The 18,906-nt window shown below is 42.7% G+C and overlaps 1 protein-coding gene and 1 long non-coding RNA gene across 2 annotated transcripts; both read left to right on the top strand.

The window, feature by feature from the left end:
* The first annotated feature begins 4,738 nt into the window (after window positions 1-4,738).
* On the top strand, window positions 4,739-6,729 carry LOC123044932 (40S ribosomal protein S12). The gene is made up of 5 exons (XM_044467809.1): window positions 4,739-4,843; window positions 4,936-4,993; window positions 5,730-6,030; window positions 6,278-6,343; window positions 6,438-6,729. Exons 2-5 carry the CDS (start codon window positions 4,989-4,991, stop codon window positions 6,495-6,497), a joined length of 432 nt encoding a protein of 143 aa, XP_044323744.1. The 5' UTR covers window positions 4,739-4,843; window positions 4,936-4,988; the 3' UTR covers window positions 6,498-6,729.
* An 8,778-nt stretch (window positions 6,730-15,507) lies between these two features.
* On the top strand, window positions 15,508-16,886 carry LOC123041237 (uncharacterized). The gene is made up of 3 exons (XR_006418434.1): window positions 15,508-15,601; window positions 16,075-16,168; window positions 16,415-16,886. It is a non-coding gene; the product is annotated as an uncharacterized lncRNA (long non-coding RNA).
* The last annotated feature ends 2,020 nt before the right edge of the window (window positions 16,887-18,906 follow it).

Raw genomic sequence — 18,906 nt, 5'->3', positions numbered from 1 at the left:
TTTCGAACGTCTTCTCAAGGCCAGTGATCTTCTCCATGGCCTCTTCAAAATTGTTCAGCACATCTTGCACCTGTTCAGTCATCATTTGCTGAAACTTATCATGAAGCTCCTTGTTCGATAAATTCTCCCAGTCAATCTCGTCGGCTTGTGATCCTGGCATGGTTAGCAGCAATAGAAACACACAAGAATACGATCCTACAGACTACGAACAAGTGGTGGTGGTGGGTGTCACAAATCCGTCAAGCAAAACTCAAATTCTTACCAGTTCTTACCCAGCAACAGGCGGTGATCGGCAACCGTTGTAGTCAAAACTCTCAAAGCTTGGATAGAGCGATTACCAGGGAGAGTCAAACGCACGACGTAGATGTATGTGGAGCTGGGAAGGCTTATACTATGGTAGCAAAAAGGGTCAGCAATAATCAATTCAGAGATGCAAAGTTGAATAAACGCTCAACGACGGTACTGTGCTGGTCCTAGGCTAGACTGTGCTAGAGACGCGAGCCTAGAACACCAACAAAATCACGGCGCGGCACGTAAACAAGGGAAAAGCACACTCTGAATTTTTTTTTCGCTCTTTTTTTTTTGCGCTCTTTTTTTTTGCGCTGTTTTTTTTTTGCGAAAAAGCACTATAATGGCGAGTGTCTCAAAACTCTTCCTAGCTCAAACTGACAGGATGGGCACGAAATTTTTCGACCAATTTTTTTTTTCGACTGCCCGGACCCAAAAACTGGAAACGGGTCAAAAAAAACTTCCTATAATGGCACCTGTCTCAAAACACTCAGAAACACCTAAAAATAGGATAGCCAGAAATTTTTTCGAAAAATGCGTTTTCGAAAAATTTTGGGCCTAAACGGAGCGTGGCTACCCGACTCTTTTTTTTTTCCGAAACCTACTCCGGCAAGGAAACACGAATCGGAATCTAGATGGATCTCGAAAACAACCCTAATAAGCAAGGAACTCGGATTGGTGGTGGATATATGGTGGTGGTATATGGCAGCGGTGGTGGTAGCGGTGGTAGTATATGGATATGGATCGGTGGTGGTATATGGACACGGATTGGTGGTGGTATATGGATACGGATTCGGAGCGGTGGTGGTAGATGGCAGGGGCGATGATGATGGTGCGGCGGCGGCGTGACAACTTATGACCAGAACTCGAAACTCTAAAAGACTAGACTCTAAGACTAGCAACTAGACACGACGATGCAACCGCAAATTCAACAAAGCAAAACCCTAAAAAGATTATGCAAAGGCTCAGATTGGTTCGGATATGATGAACTAACCCTAATTTTTTTTGTGGCTTTTTCGTGGACTGTAGGTATGAAGAACAGACTCGATCTAAACTACAAAAAACTGTAAAATCTCACCGAGCAACCTGGAGCTCTGATACCACTTGATAGAGGCAAAGGTGTCCCGTCTTTCGATGAGATGGTGGATTTCGCTTTGGTGGAAGTCGACTTTGACGATCCGACTACGAACATGCGAGGACGTCGCGCCTTAGCAATCGCTAAACCAACTCCGAGAGGTTATTAACCACGCCGGAGCACGATCAACCTGACCACGAGGGTCTGTTTCCTGCGAGCAAACGAAGAACAAGCAAGAAACTAAGATTGCAATCTGGATATTGCGAATATAAGATGAAAGCTTTATTGATCAAGGTGGGGTTCTGTGACGCCTTTGTCTGGTCGTTGAACACAAACGAAGTACGCGAAGTTGCAGCTATGGCGAACTTTTAATCTAAACAAAACCCGAAGTCTAAACGATGCCCTAAGGGCTGTATATATGGAGGAAGAGGGGGGAATTTCGTGGCCCTTGGTGGAGGAGTCCGAAATCAACCCTATCTCTTGTTTCCCCACACATACGGACTCTAAAAATAGCCTATACTTATGTATTTCGAAATTACATGGGCCTGGCCCAATAATAAGGTGACGCAGCACCTAAAATAGCCTCGGGACGAAATTTATGAAGTGGCATCTTGTATATTTCGTCCAAGGCTTCATGCACCCATTATGGTGGCTTCAAAGTCCTGAAATCATCACTTCTAACTCCGTTCTTGTTCCCCTTGCGCATGCCATCATCTCCATGCTTGTTCTTGCTCCAATGTTCATCCTTCTCCAAGCTAGGCCCTTCATTTGTAAGCAAAACAAATGTATCCAATTTAGGCAGCATCATATTCTCATGAACATTAGAATCATTACCAAGAAACGAAAGTACCTGGTAATTTAGTTGGCGTGCACGAGCTCTAGTAATTGGTCCAGTATGTATAGCAGCAGGGGCTGTGGGTGTAACAATTGTATTGATGTCCTCATCATAAGCTCTTTGCTTATCTTTCTCTCTTTGCTTAAAAGCTTGTGTGGATCTTTCACTTTTGAGCTCTTTTCTCATGCAAAACTTCACGAACCAAGATAGCAATTGTGTATGCGCTGACAACCTTGTGACACAAAAAGGGATGCCAAGATATGCACCACCATGGTATGGTATGTATGCTATGGAGTATGATCACTAATGTGCACAAGTCACGTTGCCTGCAATACTCAATGGCTAGTCTCGATGGGTAAGCTACGCAAATGTAAGGCCATGTGGTTATCAATGCAATTGCAAGGTATGACAAAGATGTCGTTGAGGTTACCGTCCTTGGCGATGATGAGACCTTTGCGAAGATGAGCCGTGGTGATGTTGATGTCAAACCATGCCTATATAGCCGAAACACAATAGGACACGGGAACCACAACCCAAAATCTCAAAGACCAAAACGTGTCAAAATCGTCATAGGAGGTAGCGGTGAGCGGTGGTGGTGCTTGCGGAAAGTGGTGGCGGTATGCGGAAGTATGCGTGGGCACCGGGGCAAAATTTGGCGAAACTAGGCGGAAAATGGCACGGGGGAATGGAGTTGCTGCTACCAGGGGCCGAATGTCCGGGACGCCGGATGTTCGGGGACTCGGGCGGATGTCCGGGCGCCTGGATCGTGGATGAACAGGACGAACTCCACGGGAAAAAGGGCAACTCCGGGGAAAAATTCGGACGAATATGTGGATGGAATTTGCGGAAAAGATGGGGGAAAGCTAGATCCACTCGATGCAAAGCAGATCCGTGGATCAAATCCAACAAAACTTCATCACACCAACAAATCACAAAAAAATTTGGCGCTATTTTTGGTGGGGATTTTCAAAATTAGGACGAAACAACAAAATCAAGCTAGAAAACACGGGGTAGGGCTCCAAAAATGTGATCAACGTGGCTCATGATACCAAGATGATGTAGGGCGGAACACTATGGGGCCGATCTTCCATGTTTGAAGAGGATCCCTACGAGGAACACGAAGAATGCACGGAAGAACACAAGGGAAAACACGGGGGAAAACAAGAGAAACACTCAACACGAATATGATCACACAAGTGCTAGAACATCGAGGCACAAAGTAACACGAGATCCAAAGTCAACAAAGGACGATACAAGAGTAACCGTTCTTCTCCATGAGGAGGTCTTGATTATCTTCTCCGGATGGAGGCCTTGAATCCGGGTGGATCTTCTCCGAAGAGGTGCGGTCCCTCACGAGGAGTAGATCCGATACGGATGGGCAATGCTCTATCCCAAATGAGCTAAACCAATGCTAACCCTAGAACGTAGGTGGAGGGGGAGTATATATAGTCTACAGGGTGAAGGGGTACATGGGCCACAGCCCGGAGGCGTTGTACGCAGGCAGGAGGGGGCCGGATGTCCGGGCGTTGGGCCGGATGTCCAGGCGCTCGCGAGGGGCCGGATGTCCGGGCTGTCGGGCCGGAAGTCCGGGCTATTGGAGTTGGCCTTGCTGCTCTCTGGATGGACGGGGCCGGATGTCCGGGGCTTCAGGAGGGGCCAGATGTTTGGGGTGACGGTCGGATGTCCGGGCTATCGGGGCAGCCTTCTGTGCTCCCTGGACGGCGTGTCCGGATGTCCGGTCAGGAGGCCGGATTTCCAGGACGGGGGCGGATGTCCAGGCCCTGTAGCTTCTGCTGCAGACTCCTGGCCATGTAGATCTCCAGGGGCCGGATGTCCGGTGCCTGGAAGCTGTTCTTGCCTTCTTCCGTTGGTTCTCTTCTTTCGTGGACTTGGTGGCTTGACCATCTTCATGTGCATCCTCGGGAGGGTCCTCTTGGTACCTAATCATGCACAACATTCCGAACTTAGGTAGTAGCCATGTCTCGTGAGGATTATATGAGATATCACTAAGGAGAGAAGTCACCTCGGTCTCGAGAGCTCTAGCTCTTGCTCTTGTCATGGGTCCTCTTGATGTTTGGTGAGACAACGGTAGATCCATGGGGATGACCGAAGGATGCTTTGCATCAGAAACATTTATTGAAACTCATGAACAAAAAATGAAAACGAACATTTTTCTTAAATTTGCGAACAAATTTTGCAAAGTTGTGAAATTTTGAAAAAAACATCAAGAAAAGAAACAAAAACTAAAAAAAAAAGAAAAAGAAAAGAAAAAAGAAAAAAAATAGAAAGCCGAAAAGAACCAGAAAAAAATGATACTGAAAAAAAAACGGTTCAGGGAAAGGTTCCCAAAACCGGTTACACGCACTATTTGTAAGTGGGCCGGCCCATGTCGGTCGCTCGCGGCCGCTCTCTGTGCGATCCCTCGAAATTCGCCGCAGAGAGCGGCGAATAGGATTTTCCTTTGTATCGGCCCGGTCGTGCGTTTTTTCATGGGCTGGTTACAGTTAAGATACCTTGTAGGGCTTTCTGAGCCCAACAGAAGCTTTGTCCCCGGCCCGTCTCCAAAGAGCTATATAACTTACACGTTCTCCCAGCCGTGCCCTACTCGCGAAAACCCTACCGCCGCCGCTCTCCAAGGTCCCAAGGTGGCGGCGCTGTGTCCTCACCGTACTTCTTCCTTTTCTTCCTTGCATTTAACCTCGCTAATCGCTGCTATCATTTCGCTTTGTTGCTCCAGGCTCCAGATCTCCCTCTCTCGCAGCTACCTCGGTGGCCTTTGGAGCGCACGAGATGGCGTAAGTTCTCCCGCCGAAAGAAACCTTGGCACTGCTCGTCTCTGTAGTCTTGATTGCAGTGGTGTGCTGCATATATTAAATCCGATACGTGTTGTTATCTTGTTTGTAACTAGCGAGTGCTTTTGGGCTACTTATGAAATCTCAGTGTTGGTTTGTGCTCTTAACATCCAGGGGCGCAATTGTTTATTTTGTCGTTGGTTGGTCTTCCCCAATTAACACTGATACACATGTGTTATTTGTTGGGCATTTGGGTATTATCTTTAGAATGATTTTATTCTGCAAGTAGTTGGGAAGCAGATTGTTTAGTACCAGTTGCGTTCATGATTATTAAATATTATAAGATACTAGTTGAAATTTCAAAAATAATAATAGCTGTTTTACTCTGCTTGCAAATTACAGCGGCTTTCAATAGTGTGCCCTCCTTGTGATTTTACACTTTTGAACGATGTCTATTGTGATCTACCTACGGTGCAAGATAGTTGTGGTACTTGATTGTTTAATCTCGTATCCCCTGCAAAAGAAAAAAAAATCTCGTATAACATGTAGGTTAATGTAACATGCTGGTACCTGATTGCCCAAACTAAAGAGTAGCTATGAACATATAGAAAACTAACAGCTTGAATTGCGGTGGTAAACACAGATTTTTAAACTGCTGGTTAGAGTGTGTAACCTCTGTTCTTTATGCTTGCTGTTCTCGTATCGTGCTATTCATGCCATGAGTTATCATACTTTGCAGGGAAGAAGCCCCAGCACCAGTTGTTGCCCCAGCAGAGGCACCTACCCCGGTTCTTGGTGAGCCAATGGACTTGATGACTGCTCTACAGCTTGTCATGAAGAAGTCAAGTGCTCATGATGGCCTTGTGAAGGGGCTCCGTGAGGCTGCCAAGTCCATTGAGAAGCATGCTGCTCAGCTTTGTGTGCTGGCTGAGGATTGTGACCAGCCTGATTACGTGAAGCTCGTTAAGGCACTATGCGCTGAGCACAATGTTCACCTGGTTACTGTGCCAAGTGCTAAAACTCTTGGAGAGTGGGCAGGGGTGAGTTTTCTAATGCCAATTTGTAATGTTCCATCTTATTGTACTTAATTGCAGCATGTATTCCACATTCATCTTTGGACTTAGCAATGCTTCACTATTGCCGGAGAATGCACTTTCTCTTGATATTAAAATTCTTTTGTTTCCCTATGCTTGTCTTGTAAGTTGTTTTAGCTTTTTTGTTGTAGTTATTCTTCACGTTTGTCGTGGAAGTATTGATGTGTTGATATTAACATGCTTTCCTCCGCAGCTTTGCAAGATTGACTCTGAGGGCAAGGCAAGGAAGGTTGTGGGCTGCTCTTGCGTTGTTGTGAAGGTGACAAATCTACTATATACTGATATGACCAAAGGACAGGTTTCTTTTCAAGTAGACAGAACTTGACGTTTGACTGATTTCTTTGATTTACCAGGACTACGGTGAAGAATCCGAGGGCCTTAACATCGTGCAGGAGTACGTCAAGTCTCACTAGATGAGAATGTTTCATGATGCAAACACTTGTGTTGGGCATTTTGGTCCTCGGTTTCATTTATACTTTATTCTCGGGCTTCCTATTGTTCGAAGTTTCAAGTGTGAGCCTAGCAGATATCGTCAATTTGGACCTCTGAACCTTTGTTTATCAGGCAGCTGCTGCCTTTAGCGTAAATCATCAAGAGCTGATAATATATTTCTCTTTGCAATATTACAATTTTGATTTTTTGCTCTGTCGCTGTTGCATGTTCCATTTGACATCATTGTGTTTGTCCCTATGACTTATATTTGGTTATGGCGATGATGGTATAAATCAGCAAAAGAAATAGCGCTCCAAATTGTTTGAGCTGACCCCCCAAATTCAGTGTGCATTTAAGATGCTTCCTCATCCAGATGCCTGTGAAGTTCTGAGTTTGAAGGAGCTCTGTAGGAAAAACAAAAATTGGGCTCCAAATTGTTTGAATTCCTGACAAAATTTTGTTTGTTAACCTGTATTGAATTCTTTTTAGCTGCTATTTTCTTGATTTTACCTTCACGAGAAGGAGCATATGTGCTGTGAATTTGTACACGAGAATCCTCAATATATGCTGTAAATTTGTACAAACCACAAACTGCCTATAGATGCTGAAGACATTTCTAGGCTTCCCATAAATGTTCCTTCTCCTTAAACCTAAATGCCTATACTTTTTCCTTAACTATTTCTTTAATGTATCAAGTTTCTAATTACTACTTCAGATGCACACATTTCAACAAAATTTAGTTTTTTAGTGTTTTCAAGTCAAAATATTCAAATTGAAATGGAAATTAGAGTCCAAACGAAGTAAAACTAAAAATAAAACTTGGTAAAAACACAAAAGCAAGAACTATGGATTGCCACAAGTGGCAAACAAGATCAATGTGAGGTTTGGCTCCACGTCATTGGTGATGCATGTTCTCATGATCTGCTCACTTGGGTCCCAATACTTAATTGGGCCGTGTGGCCGATTTTCGTGTTTTGACACTTTTGCAAAAGTTTAGCCGGATTTGACCCCATGTAACATCCTAAAATTCTAAATTTTGGAATGTTAGTAATCGAGGTAAAATTCAATGATGTTTTCTCGTACTAGTAACTTGTTTAATACTCCTTCCGTTTCTTTTTAGTTTGCATATAAGATTTGGTCAAAGTCAAACTTTGTAAATTTTGACTAGCTTTGTAAGAAAAGATATCAACTTCCACACTATGAAATTAATAATATTAGATGCATGATGAAATTAATTTTCATAACATATAACTTTAGTATTGTAGATGTTAATAATATTTTTTCTATAAATTTAGTCAAACTTTATAAAGTTTGACTTTGACCAAATTTTATATGCAGACTAAAAATAAACGGAGGGAGTACTTCATGCATGTAGTCATAATGATGCTGTGCTATTTCCTTCTTGTTCCTTGCATGCATGCAGACGTATTAATGATCCCAGATAGCAAGAAGAAAAGTCGGCTTGCAAAGTAGTCATTAAATTTTACCTAGATACCTGTAATTTGAGTTTGTGGCCTTGTATAAGGGAATAGAGGGAGTAATTTAAATAGGAGTAATTAAAACTTGTTTGTGTTGCTTGTTGTTAGTTAATTTTGACTAGGATTTGAATCTTTTGCTGTTATAATGAATATTCAAAAGAGAGGGAATAAAATGACTTTCCCAATTATTCATTTGCATCTTACTAGTAAGCTTGCACGTGCAATGCACCTCCCGATTAATATATGTACTTACTCGAACACTGTGAAAACTTTAAAATTCAAATTGTTCATGGAACAACATAGCTACCCGATTCAAGTAGAGGGGAATATTTATAATTACCAATCATATACCTACACTTTTTTTCTTGGGCGACTTATTCATAAAATCCATAATCAGTGAAAAAATGTGTGACATATTTAAATAAATTATTTTTTCAAGCTATATGAACCCAACTAAAAGAACACAATAACCGGTGTACCATGAATCTTTGTTTAGTCCCATACAAGACTATTTTGCAAAGGCTTTGGTAAGAATGCTTGATATTTCCCTTTGTAAGAAGAAGAAACTTGCAACTCAGATAAAATAAACTTGCAACTTCATGCGGCCAGCACACATATGAAATACACCCGTGAGCCAGTTCAAAAACAAGACTACTGTGTAGTATACATGTTACACCGAGAAAATATTTTTCAAAATAGTCGCTTACCAAATCATCATCTAATGTTGACAAGAAGCATCTACAATAGCCATCTGAATCACTTGTATTTATCTATTTGGAAGGACAAGGGCAGCACTAGATTGGATCATGGGTTTTGCAAAGCTGAAATTTCAGCAAATCTGCGATCAGTATACATATAAGCAAGAAATCGATGAAATCAACACTTTTGAAACAGAAAAATAATGATAGACAAATAGAAACCCATTTTAACATTTTGTACCAGCATGTTGATTGATAAAGGATAATTAGTAGGGTATATCATGTGTTTATCTTCTACTTTGCATTTTTCGTGTTTCAGAGAGAAGAATAATAAATGATATGTAGGTTAAAGGAAGAAATTTTATTGTAGGTGACCAAAAAACAACATTCTTTTGCTCTGTACTAAGAAAATACTAATCAAGCAAACAATGGTAGAATCTATCATCAAGTCTTTGGATCGATCCACTATCCATAAGCAGAACATACCCAAGTATGGAGTGAAAACCAGTGAGTGCGAGCATTAGCCATACGCCTCCTTGTTCTTGTTTTTGCACCTTTGCAAATTCAACACCACCTTCACTAACATACACCTACCAATACATGAGTTAGCAGAATCATACTCCCTCCGTCTCAAAATAAGTGTCTCAACTTTGTACTAACCTCAGTACAAAGTTGTACTAAGACGCTTATTTTGGGACGGAGGGAGTACTTCTTACCACAATCACAACACTCTATATTCAGTATGAATAAGTGTAATTTTGAAACAACAAGAGCAAATTTTACTAGCTATAAATTGCTTCCATCATGTGACCATGTAGGCTCGCACGAGCATGATATATGTCACTTGAACAGCTGGAATGGAAGGGGGGAAATATTTGAAATCAGAACCCCAAGGACGGCAAGAACCAACATTTGATAGGAAGACAACCCAATTTTACCCCACAAGGTATGTGAAGAAAAACATACTTCTCCATGTTGGATTTGTGTTGCGCTATGACCGCACTGGCGAACACCAAAGAAAATTAAAGTTATACCTTGCCTTTCTGAGAGAGCTTGTGAAGACCTATAAGAGATGACACCTAATGCTATAATTGAGGAACAAACCAGTATAAAGCACTACATGGTGACATTATGTCGAAGAGGCGGTGTTGACCATCATACTACTTGCTTTCCGAACTACTGAAAATCTAAGCAAAAGTAGAAAGGAACCAAAGAGGCAATTGGATTTCCCTAGATTGGTTCATCCATGAATGTAATATTATGTGCTGTAAAAACAGAAAAATAGAAATGGATGTCTTTTCATTCCTACAGGAATGGTACTAAAATTACCTGGCTTGTTGTCAACACCAGACAAAATCCATGTGCTACATGTTCCCGTTACCTGGCTTATTGTCAACACCACACTAAAACTGTACAAAGACGTATGCTTATAGGAGTAATTTCTCAGAAGAATGGCTCATCATGTAAAAGCAGAATAATTTATACAGTTGTACATATGAGTACTGTGCATTGACTGTACTTTATTCTGTCACATCACATTCTTTTTTAGGAACATATAAGAACAAACTTGCTTGCTTACATCAGACCTGCAACTTCTGATGAGGACATCAATACAATTGTTGCACCCACAGCCCCTGCTGCTATACATACTGGACCAATTACTAGAGCTCATGCACGCCAACTAAATTACCAGGTACTTTCGTTTCTTGGTAATGATTCTAATGTTCATGAGAATATGATGCTGCCTAAATTGGATACATTTGTTTTACTTACAAATGAAGGGCCTAGCTTGGAGAAGGATGAACATTGGAGCAAGAACAAGCATGGAGATGATGGCATGCGCAAGGGGAACAAGAACGGAGTTACAAGTGATGATTTCAGGACTTTGAAGCCACCATAATGGGTGCATGAAGCCTTGGACGAAATATACAAGACGCCACTTCATAAATTTCATCCCGAGGCTATTTTAGGTGCTGCGTCACCTTATTATTGGGCCAGGCCCATGTAATTTCGAAATACATAAGTATAGGCTATTTTTAGAGTCCGTATGTGTGGGGAAACAAGAGATAGGGTTGATTTCGGACCCCTCCACCAAGGGCCACGAAATTCCCCCCTCTTCCTCCATATATACAACCCTTAGGGCATCGTTTAGACTTTGGGGGTTTTGTTTAGATTAAAAGTTCGCCATAGCTGGAACTTCGCGTACTTCGTTTGTGTTCAACGACCAGACAAAGGCGTCACAGAACCCCACCTTGATCAATAAAGCTTTCATCTTATATTCGCAATATCCAGATTGCAATCTCAGTTTCTTGCTTGTTCTTCGTTTGCTCGCAGGAAACAGACCCTCGTGGTCAGGTTGATCGTGCTCCGGCGTGGTCAATAACCTCTCGGAGTTGGTTTAGCGATTGCTAAGGCGCGGCGTCCTCGCACGTTCATAGTCAGATCGTCAAAGTCGACTGCCACCAAAGCGATATCCATCATCTCATCGAAAGACGGGACACCTTTGCCTCTATCAAGTGGTATCAGATTTCCAGGTTGCTCGGTGAGATTTTACAGTTTTTCGTAGTTTAGATCGAGTCTGTTCTTCATACCTATAGTCCACGAAAAAGCCACAAAAAAAATTAGGGTTAGTTCATCATATCCGAACCAATCTGAGCCTTTGCATAATCTTTTTAGGGTTTTGCTTTGTTGAATTTGCGGTTGCATCGTCGTGTCTAGTTGCTGGTCTTAGAGTCTAGTCTTTTAGAGTTTCGAGTTCTGGTCATAAGTTGTCACGCCGCCGCCGCACCATCATCATCACCCCTGCCATCTACCACCACCGCTTATCCGCCACCGCTTCGAATCCGTATCCATATACCACCACAGCTGTCATATACCACCACCGCTGCCATCTACCACCATATATCCACCACCAATCCGAGTTCTTGTCATATTAGGTTTGTTTTCGAGATCCATCTAGATTCCGATTCGTGTTTCCTTGCCGGAGTAGGTTTCGGAAAAAAAAAGAGTCCGGAAACCACGCTCCGTTTAGGCCCAAAATTTTTCAAAAACGCATTTTTTGAAAAAATTTCTGGCTATCCTATTTTTAGGTGTTTTTGAGTGTTTTGAGACAGGTGCCATTATAGAAAGTTTTTTTGACCCGTTTCCAGTTTTTGGGTCCGGGCAGTCGAAAAAAAATTGGTCGAAAAAATTTCGTGCCCATCCTGTCAGTTTGAGCTAGGAAGAGTTTTGAGACACTCGCCATTATAGTGATTTTTCGCAAAAAAAAGAGCGAAAAAAAATTCCAGAGTGTGCTTTTCCCTTGTTTACATGCCGCGCCGTGATTTTGTTGGTGTTCTAGGCTCGCGTCTCTAGCACAGTCTAGCCTAGGACCAGCACAGTACCGTCGTTGAGCGTTTATTCAACTTTGCATCTCTGAATTGATTATTGCTGACCCTTTTTGCTACCATATTATAAGCCTTCCCAGCTCCACATACATCTACGTCGTGCGTTTGACTCTCCCTGGTAATCGCTCTATCCAAGCTTTGAGAGTTTTTGACTACAACGGTTGCCGATCACCGCCTGCTGCTGGGTAAGAACTGGTAAGAATTTGAGATTTGCTTGACGGATTTGTGACACCCACCACCACCTCTTGTTAGTAGTCTGTAGGATCATATTCTTGTGTGTTTCTATTGCTGCTAACCATGCCAGGATCACAAGCCGACGAGACTGACTGGGAGAACATGACGAATAAGGATTTGCATGATAAATTTCAGCAAATGATGAGTGGACAGGTGCAAGACGTGCTAAACAGATTTGAAGAGGCCATGGAGAAGATAGATGGCATGGAGAACACGTTCGAAACAATGCTCGATAACAAGTTTAATGAATTGCTCGCGCGTCTTCCACCACCACCACCCGCTGCACCTAACGCACCTCTCCAACAACAACAACAACGACTACCTCCACGTCGCGAAATAGACCTCCGCCGAGCGAGCCGTGTTCCTCTTGCGTTTGGCCAAACTGTTGGTGCTGCTGTTGATACTTCTGTGGCTCCTGCTGCTGATGCGGAGGAGGATGATTATGTGGGAGATTACGAGGATGAGGTTGCTCAAAATCAGAACTACGTGCAACCACCAGCACCACCACCAGCAGGTCGACCTCAGGTATATATTCGTAATGGTAGGCCTGCACCACCACCTCAGGTACGAGATGATGTCCATATTCCTAAACTGAAATTGAATATTCCACCATTTGAGGGTAGATATGTTCCTGATATATATTTTACTTGGGAGTTAGAAACTGAACAACGTTTTACATGTTTACAATATCCCGAGGAGAGACGGGTTGCTGCTGCTGTTTGTGCTTTCACTAGTTTTGCATGTGTCTGGTGGTCTGAACATTGTAGATTATATCCTATTCCAACTACTTGGGCTGCTTTGAAAACTGCTATGCGTACGCGTTGGGTTCCACCATATTATCAACGTGAATTGCTTCAAAAATTGCAGCGTTTAAGACAAGGAAAAAATTCTGTAGAAGAATATTATCAAGAATTACAAACTGGCATGATTCGATGTGGTATTGTTGAGGAGAATGAAGCTATGCTTGCACGTTTTCTGGGTGGATTAAATAGAGAGATTCAGACCATTCTAGACTATAAGGAGTATACTAATATCACTCGTTTATTCCATCTTGCTTGTAAAGCTGAACGTGAAGTGCAGGATCGACAAGCATTGGCGCGAACTAACTTTTCTGCAGGCCGACCTTCATCATGGACACCGCGTGCATCTTCTACTTCAACTGCACCAGCACCTCAATCAGGTGCCTCCTACAGCCGTGATACAAGAAAACAGGAACAACCACCATTATCCGCCAAGAGCGCACCTGCCGGGCCTGCACAGAGTTCTTCTTCTTCCAGGGCATCAACAGGGCACACAAGTGATATTATTTGTCGTCGTTGTAAGGGAGGAGGTCATTATGCGAGAGAATGTGATGAGGACATGACTACCTTGGATATGACCAAAAATATTGCATATATGCATATTTGTCAGGTGATTTCTAGTGCCATCGGGATTACCGCCTATTCGAGGGATTGAGCATCAGATTGACTTAATTCCCGGTGCTTCACTGCCAAACCATGCGCCATACCGTACCAATCCAGAGGAGACGAAGGAGATTATGCGTCAAATACAAGAGCTCCTCGACAAAGGTTATATACGCGAATCCCTTAGTCCTTGTGCTGTTCCTATTATTCTAGTGCCGAAAAAGGATGGTACATCACGTATGTGTGTTGATTGTAGAGGCATTAATAATATTACTATTTGTTATCGGCATCCTATTCCTAGGCTAGATGATATGCTTGATGAATTGAGTGGCTCTACAATTTTCTCCAAAGTTGATTTGCATAGTGGATACCATCAAATTCGTATGAAATTGGGAGATGAATGGAAAACAGCATTTAAAACTAAGTTTTGATTATATGAGTGGTTAGTCATGCCTTTTGGGTTAACTAATGCACCTAGTACTTTCATGAGATTAATGAACGAAGTTTTACGTGCTTTCATTGGACGATTTGTGGTAGTTTACTTTGATGACATATTGATTTATAGCAGATCTTTGGAAGAACATTTGGAACATTTACGTGCTGTTTTTATTGCTCTACATGATGCACGTTTGTTTGGTAACCTTGGGAAGTGCACCTTTTGCACCGACCGAGTATCTTTTCTTGGCTATGTTGTTACTCCACAGGGAATTGAAGTTGATAAAGCCAAGATTGAAGCTATTGAGAGTTGGCCGCAGCCCAAAACGGTCACACAAGTGAGGAGTTTTCTTGGCCTCGCTGGATTCTATAGGCGTTTTGTGAGAGATTTCAGCACCATTGCTGCACCTCTCAATGAGCTTACAAAGAAAGATGTGCCTTTTCTTTGGGGTACCGCACAGGAAGAAGCCTTCACGGTATTGAAAGATAAGTTGACACATGCTCCTTTACTCCGACTTCCTGATTTTAATAAGACTTTTGAGCTTGAATGTGATGCTAGTGGAATTGGATTAGGAGGTGTGTTATTACAAGATGGCAAACCTGTTGCATATTTTTCTGAAAAATTGAGTGGGCCTAGTCTGAATTATTCTACTTATGATAAAGAATTATATGCTCTTGTTTGGACTTTAGAAACATGGCAACATTATTTATGGCCCAAAGAATTTGTTATACATTCTGATCATGAATCTTTGAAACATATTAAAAGTCAAGCTAAACTGAATCGTAGACATGCTAAATGGGTTGAATTCATCGAGACTTTCCCTTACGTCATTAAACACAAGAAGGGAAAAGAAAATGTTATTGCTGATGCATTTTCTCGTCGCTATACCGAAAATTTTATAGTCCCACCTCCCACGGTTTTTTTGGTACCTCCTCCCACCTCTTCCTAAAACATCAAAAACCGAAAAAACCTCCTCCTAAGGCCCGAACCCGCACCTATCCACATGCGACCCTCAATAGACGTACGAAGATTAACCTGCGACAAAAAAAACCTACGACGATTAACCAGCGACGAGTCCTGTTCTCGAGCGAGACCTACCTTCGTGGCCGCCCTACGTCTCCCTTCGCTGCCCTCCATCCTCGCCGCCCTCCATCCTGGTCGAGGCAGCCGCCCCGCTTCACTCGTCGTCCTCCATCCGCGTTGACCACCGCCCCCCGCCTTCCCCTACCTCTCGCTCAGCCACCTCCACCACCCCCACCCTTCTCCCCAATGTCGGATCCGCTTGCAGATCGTCAAGTTAGGTGGCGGAGCTCCACGTCAATGAAGCTGCTCCCGGATCTGCGGTTGCGCGGCTATGGCGGAAGGGGCTCGAGGTGGCCGCCGTCGCCGCGGAAGACCAATCCCCCACCTTGTCCAGAATCGCTTCCTCCGCCATGTTCCACCGAGGAAGGTAAGAGCCCTGCACACGATCCCGACGACATCAGGGTCTTCACATCGCCTCCACCTCCTCGGCGCCCTCACGTCGCCGTCCTTCCTCCACCCCGATCTCCTCCGAGCCCTGCCGCCTCCGAGCTCAGGACCTAGCCGACGCCGACCTCTCCTCGGCGTCCCCACGTCGCCATCCTCTCCTCCACGATCTCCTAGAGCCCTGCCGCTGCTATCACGTCCGACCTCACAACCCACCAACCTTTCTCAGGTTTGGACCATTCCTTCACCATTTTTTCAGATCTGCGCTCAAATTATTCTATTGGCTGAACACCAAGTCCGGAGGAGGAGAACGCCTGTGTCAGGTTTCAGCTATCTCCCGAGATCAGTAGCATACTACTAGCATATATGATCTGGTTTTGAACTCACAGGGAGCACCCGTATGATCTGGTTCTGAACTCACAGGAAACAGCCTAAATTTGTTACTTTGTAATGCAGTGAAAATACATGCATTCGGCGTTCAGGACTAAACAGGAAAGAACCTGAACCCCAAGGTGGCACTCAGTTTTCTGTGTTTCAGTCGCAGTGCAAGGTCAGCATCCTCTTTTGTTTGGCGGTAATAATCAGTAACATCTTAATGCACATTCTATTGTTTTTTAAAGATAATATGGATGCAGCTCAATTCCAATCTGACACTTGTTAAGATTTTCACACGTTAATTTATGCCAAGATAGCAGACATGAAGTTAATGTATGCTCAAGTTAATGTGGATGAGAGTGGCTGAATGCACCATCAATGGATGTAAATTTCTCACTGTTGCTGGTTTTTATTTGTTCAGTTGCAGGCACTCTACATGGACGAGAATTTATCACTATCACTGGTTTTGTTTCTTCAGTAAAAAGCATTGTCTACTACCTATCGAGTTGAAACTGATGAAGTTGTTTCTGTAGTTATTAGCCCTATAAATAGCAATGCGTGTGTTGCATCTGATGTGCATGAGTTCAACCTAGCGATCTCCTGGGAGAAGAAAAACAGAGCCACAACAGCCCTGACGAAGATCTCCATCTGTGGTCCGAGGACCAACCATGACGTCGAGCTGCTACAGCTTGGAGTCAGGAGTCGTGTTCGCACCCCGGCGTGTCCCAGTATGTGCTTTGGAAGAGATGCGTCAATCTCAGAAGACCCTGATGCGTCCACATTATTTGCTTCAGAAATAGATAGCAGCTCTCCGATGTAGTAAGGAGAAAGCAAGAATGACAGAGCATCCTCGTGTCAAACTGAACACACCCTGTCACTTCTCCATTATTTAATTCAGAAACAGGGAGAAACAACTGCTATCTCTGAATACATTTAAGGTTGTTTCTCTTATCTCTATTCTGATGTACATGCATCTTCCCTTCTATCTTCCATACATATATGTGCTAGAACCCATGCCTTTTTTTCCTGTAAATGTGCGACAGATATGTGCAGCAAAGTAGTCTTCATGTGAGAGGAAGCAAAGAAGGTATGAGGCTATGCAATAATGCTCCATGTTAGTTGGAAGTCCAATCTCGGCTTGAGTACCGCTCTTTAAGCAAAATTACTAGCAACATATCTTATCCTAGATGATTCTTGCTTAAACAACTTTAGAAGCACAACTATCAGTATGTGCACTTAATAAAATGCAATTCTGAGTGCAGATGCTGAAAATATTTTGGAAATTATACATTATTCAATCTCCCAGTTTGTGATTTGCTTTTTGTTTATGAAAAGGTGTGACGAAATCTTTTGTTTATGTTTTCCAGAAATGTACAAACGAGTGGCATGTGTCATCTATAGCATGTCCCCTTTGTGTGAAATGTACATGCAACTCTTGACAGCTACTAACATGAAGTTGCACTCAGACTCTCGCATGGACTAAAGAGTTATTGTCGGTATGTACCACTGTTTAATTTTTACAGTCCATAGGTTTATTTATATGGCCAGTATTGATCTCAAGGACAACATACTGTAATTTCCTCTATTACTTATCAATATTTCTGTAACTACAGTCACTCACATTCAAAATTTTATTTAGAGGAACTACAACATGTATTTTACTGACTTGGACATTCAACTAAGGAATACAAAAGGTTCAAGGCATATGCGGATAATTGAAGTTTTATATTTGTGGACAAGGGAGACCTGCCTAAATTAGAAGGTAGAGTAGGAATCAGTGGGTTCCTGCTGACAGTGGTTGCAAGCACATAGGGATAGGAAATGAAGATGAGATCAAATCTCCTCATTCCATCTCATCTCGGTTCCTGGCAAATGGGGTTCGGGTTGAGTTGTTCGTTTGATCGACCACAATTTTTGGGTGCTTATGAAATATGCAACGCGTGTACTGCGAAGCGAGATATCTAATTTGATTTTCTTGGGTAAACCATACTCTTGACATTCCAAAATCTCTACTATTAAAGGTGTAATTTGATTGTTTAACTTCATACTTTGACCATAAATCTCTGAAAAATATTTAATTGACTGTTAAAAGTCGTAATCATAAGAAAGTGAGTTTGTGGTTGTTGAATGAAATATTTTTTCCTATGTATGGTTGCCTGCACCTGCACCTGTTCGATCTCCTCTATTTCAGATCCTATCTCAGACCGAGTTATTTAGTGCCAAATTCGTCAAAAATTAGTACTGAATTATTAGCAGTTAGTACTGATCTATTGAGTGTTGAAATACACCATTCTTAAGCTTGTCATTGTAAACCTATTGCAAAACTTGCTTATTTATTGTCAATTCCATCCTATTTTGAAACAAAGATTCTGAATGTTCAAAATTTATGTCATATATGTTGTATTCTTGGTCCATTTGTTTTACAAAATATTAAAAAATGGTCGCCGGCCACATCGGCGTAAGAAGAGCAGGCAACTCACGAGATTCGTCCAAGAGGGGAAGAGAGAGGGAGGAGGAGGATACGTCCGTTCGCGCGGGTGCTACTGGTTAATCTTATGTCGAAACTGCTCTTACCTGACGAGAAAACTAAGATGTGCAGCTGCATGGTGTTTATCTTATGTCCAAACTGTTTTCAGTTAGCTTCTAAGAATATTGTATAATACATTAGAATATATTATATTGTGCATGCATCCAACTCGGAAGGACTCATGAATTCTGCTGAAAAAACACTCGTTCTAAATAACCTTCCCATGGAACTGTTTGATCTGTATGCAATGTGTCGTCTCTGATTCTACAGCAATTGAGTTTGTGCTGGGATCGCACAAATGGCCTGCTGCTCGGTGTTCAGTGTGCTGTTTGATGAGTACTTGCGGTGCTTGTAGGCCCAGGCACCCAGCGGAGCAAGTGCCGGTC

The sequence above is a fragment of the Triticum aestivum genome, chromosome 2B, assembly GCF_018294505.1.
Source record: "Triticum aestivum cultivar Chinese Spring chromosome 2B, IWGSC CS RefSeq v2.1, whole genome shotgun sequence".
Classification (NCBI taxonomy): domain Eukaryota; kingdom Viridiplantae; phylum Streptophyta; class Magnoliopsida; order Poales; family Poaceae; genus Triticum; species Triticum aestivum.
The sequence above is the reverse complement of the archived record's forward strand: the minus strand, read 5'-3'. Positions and strand labels throughout refer to the sequence as shown.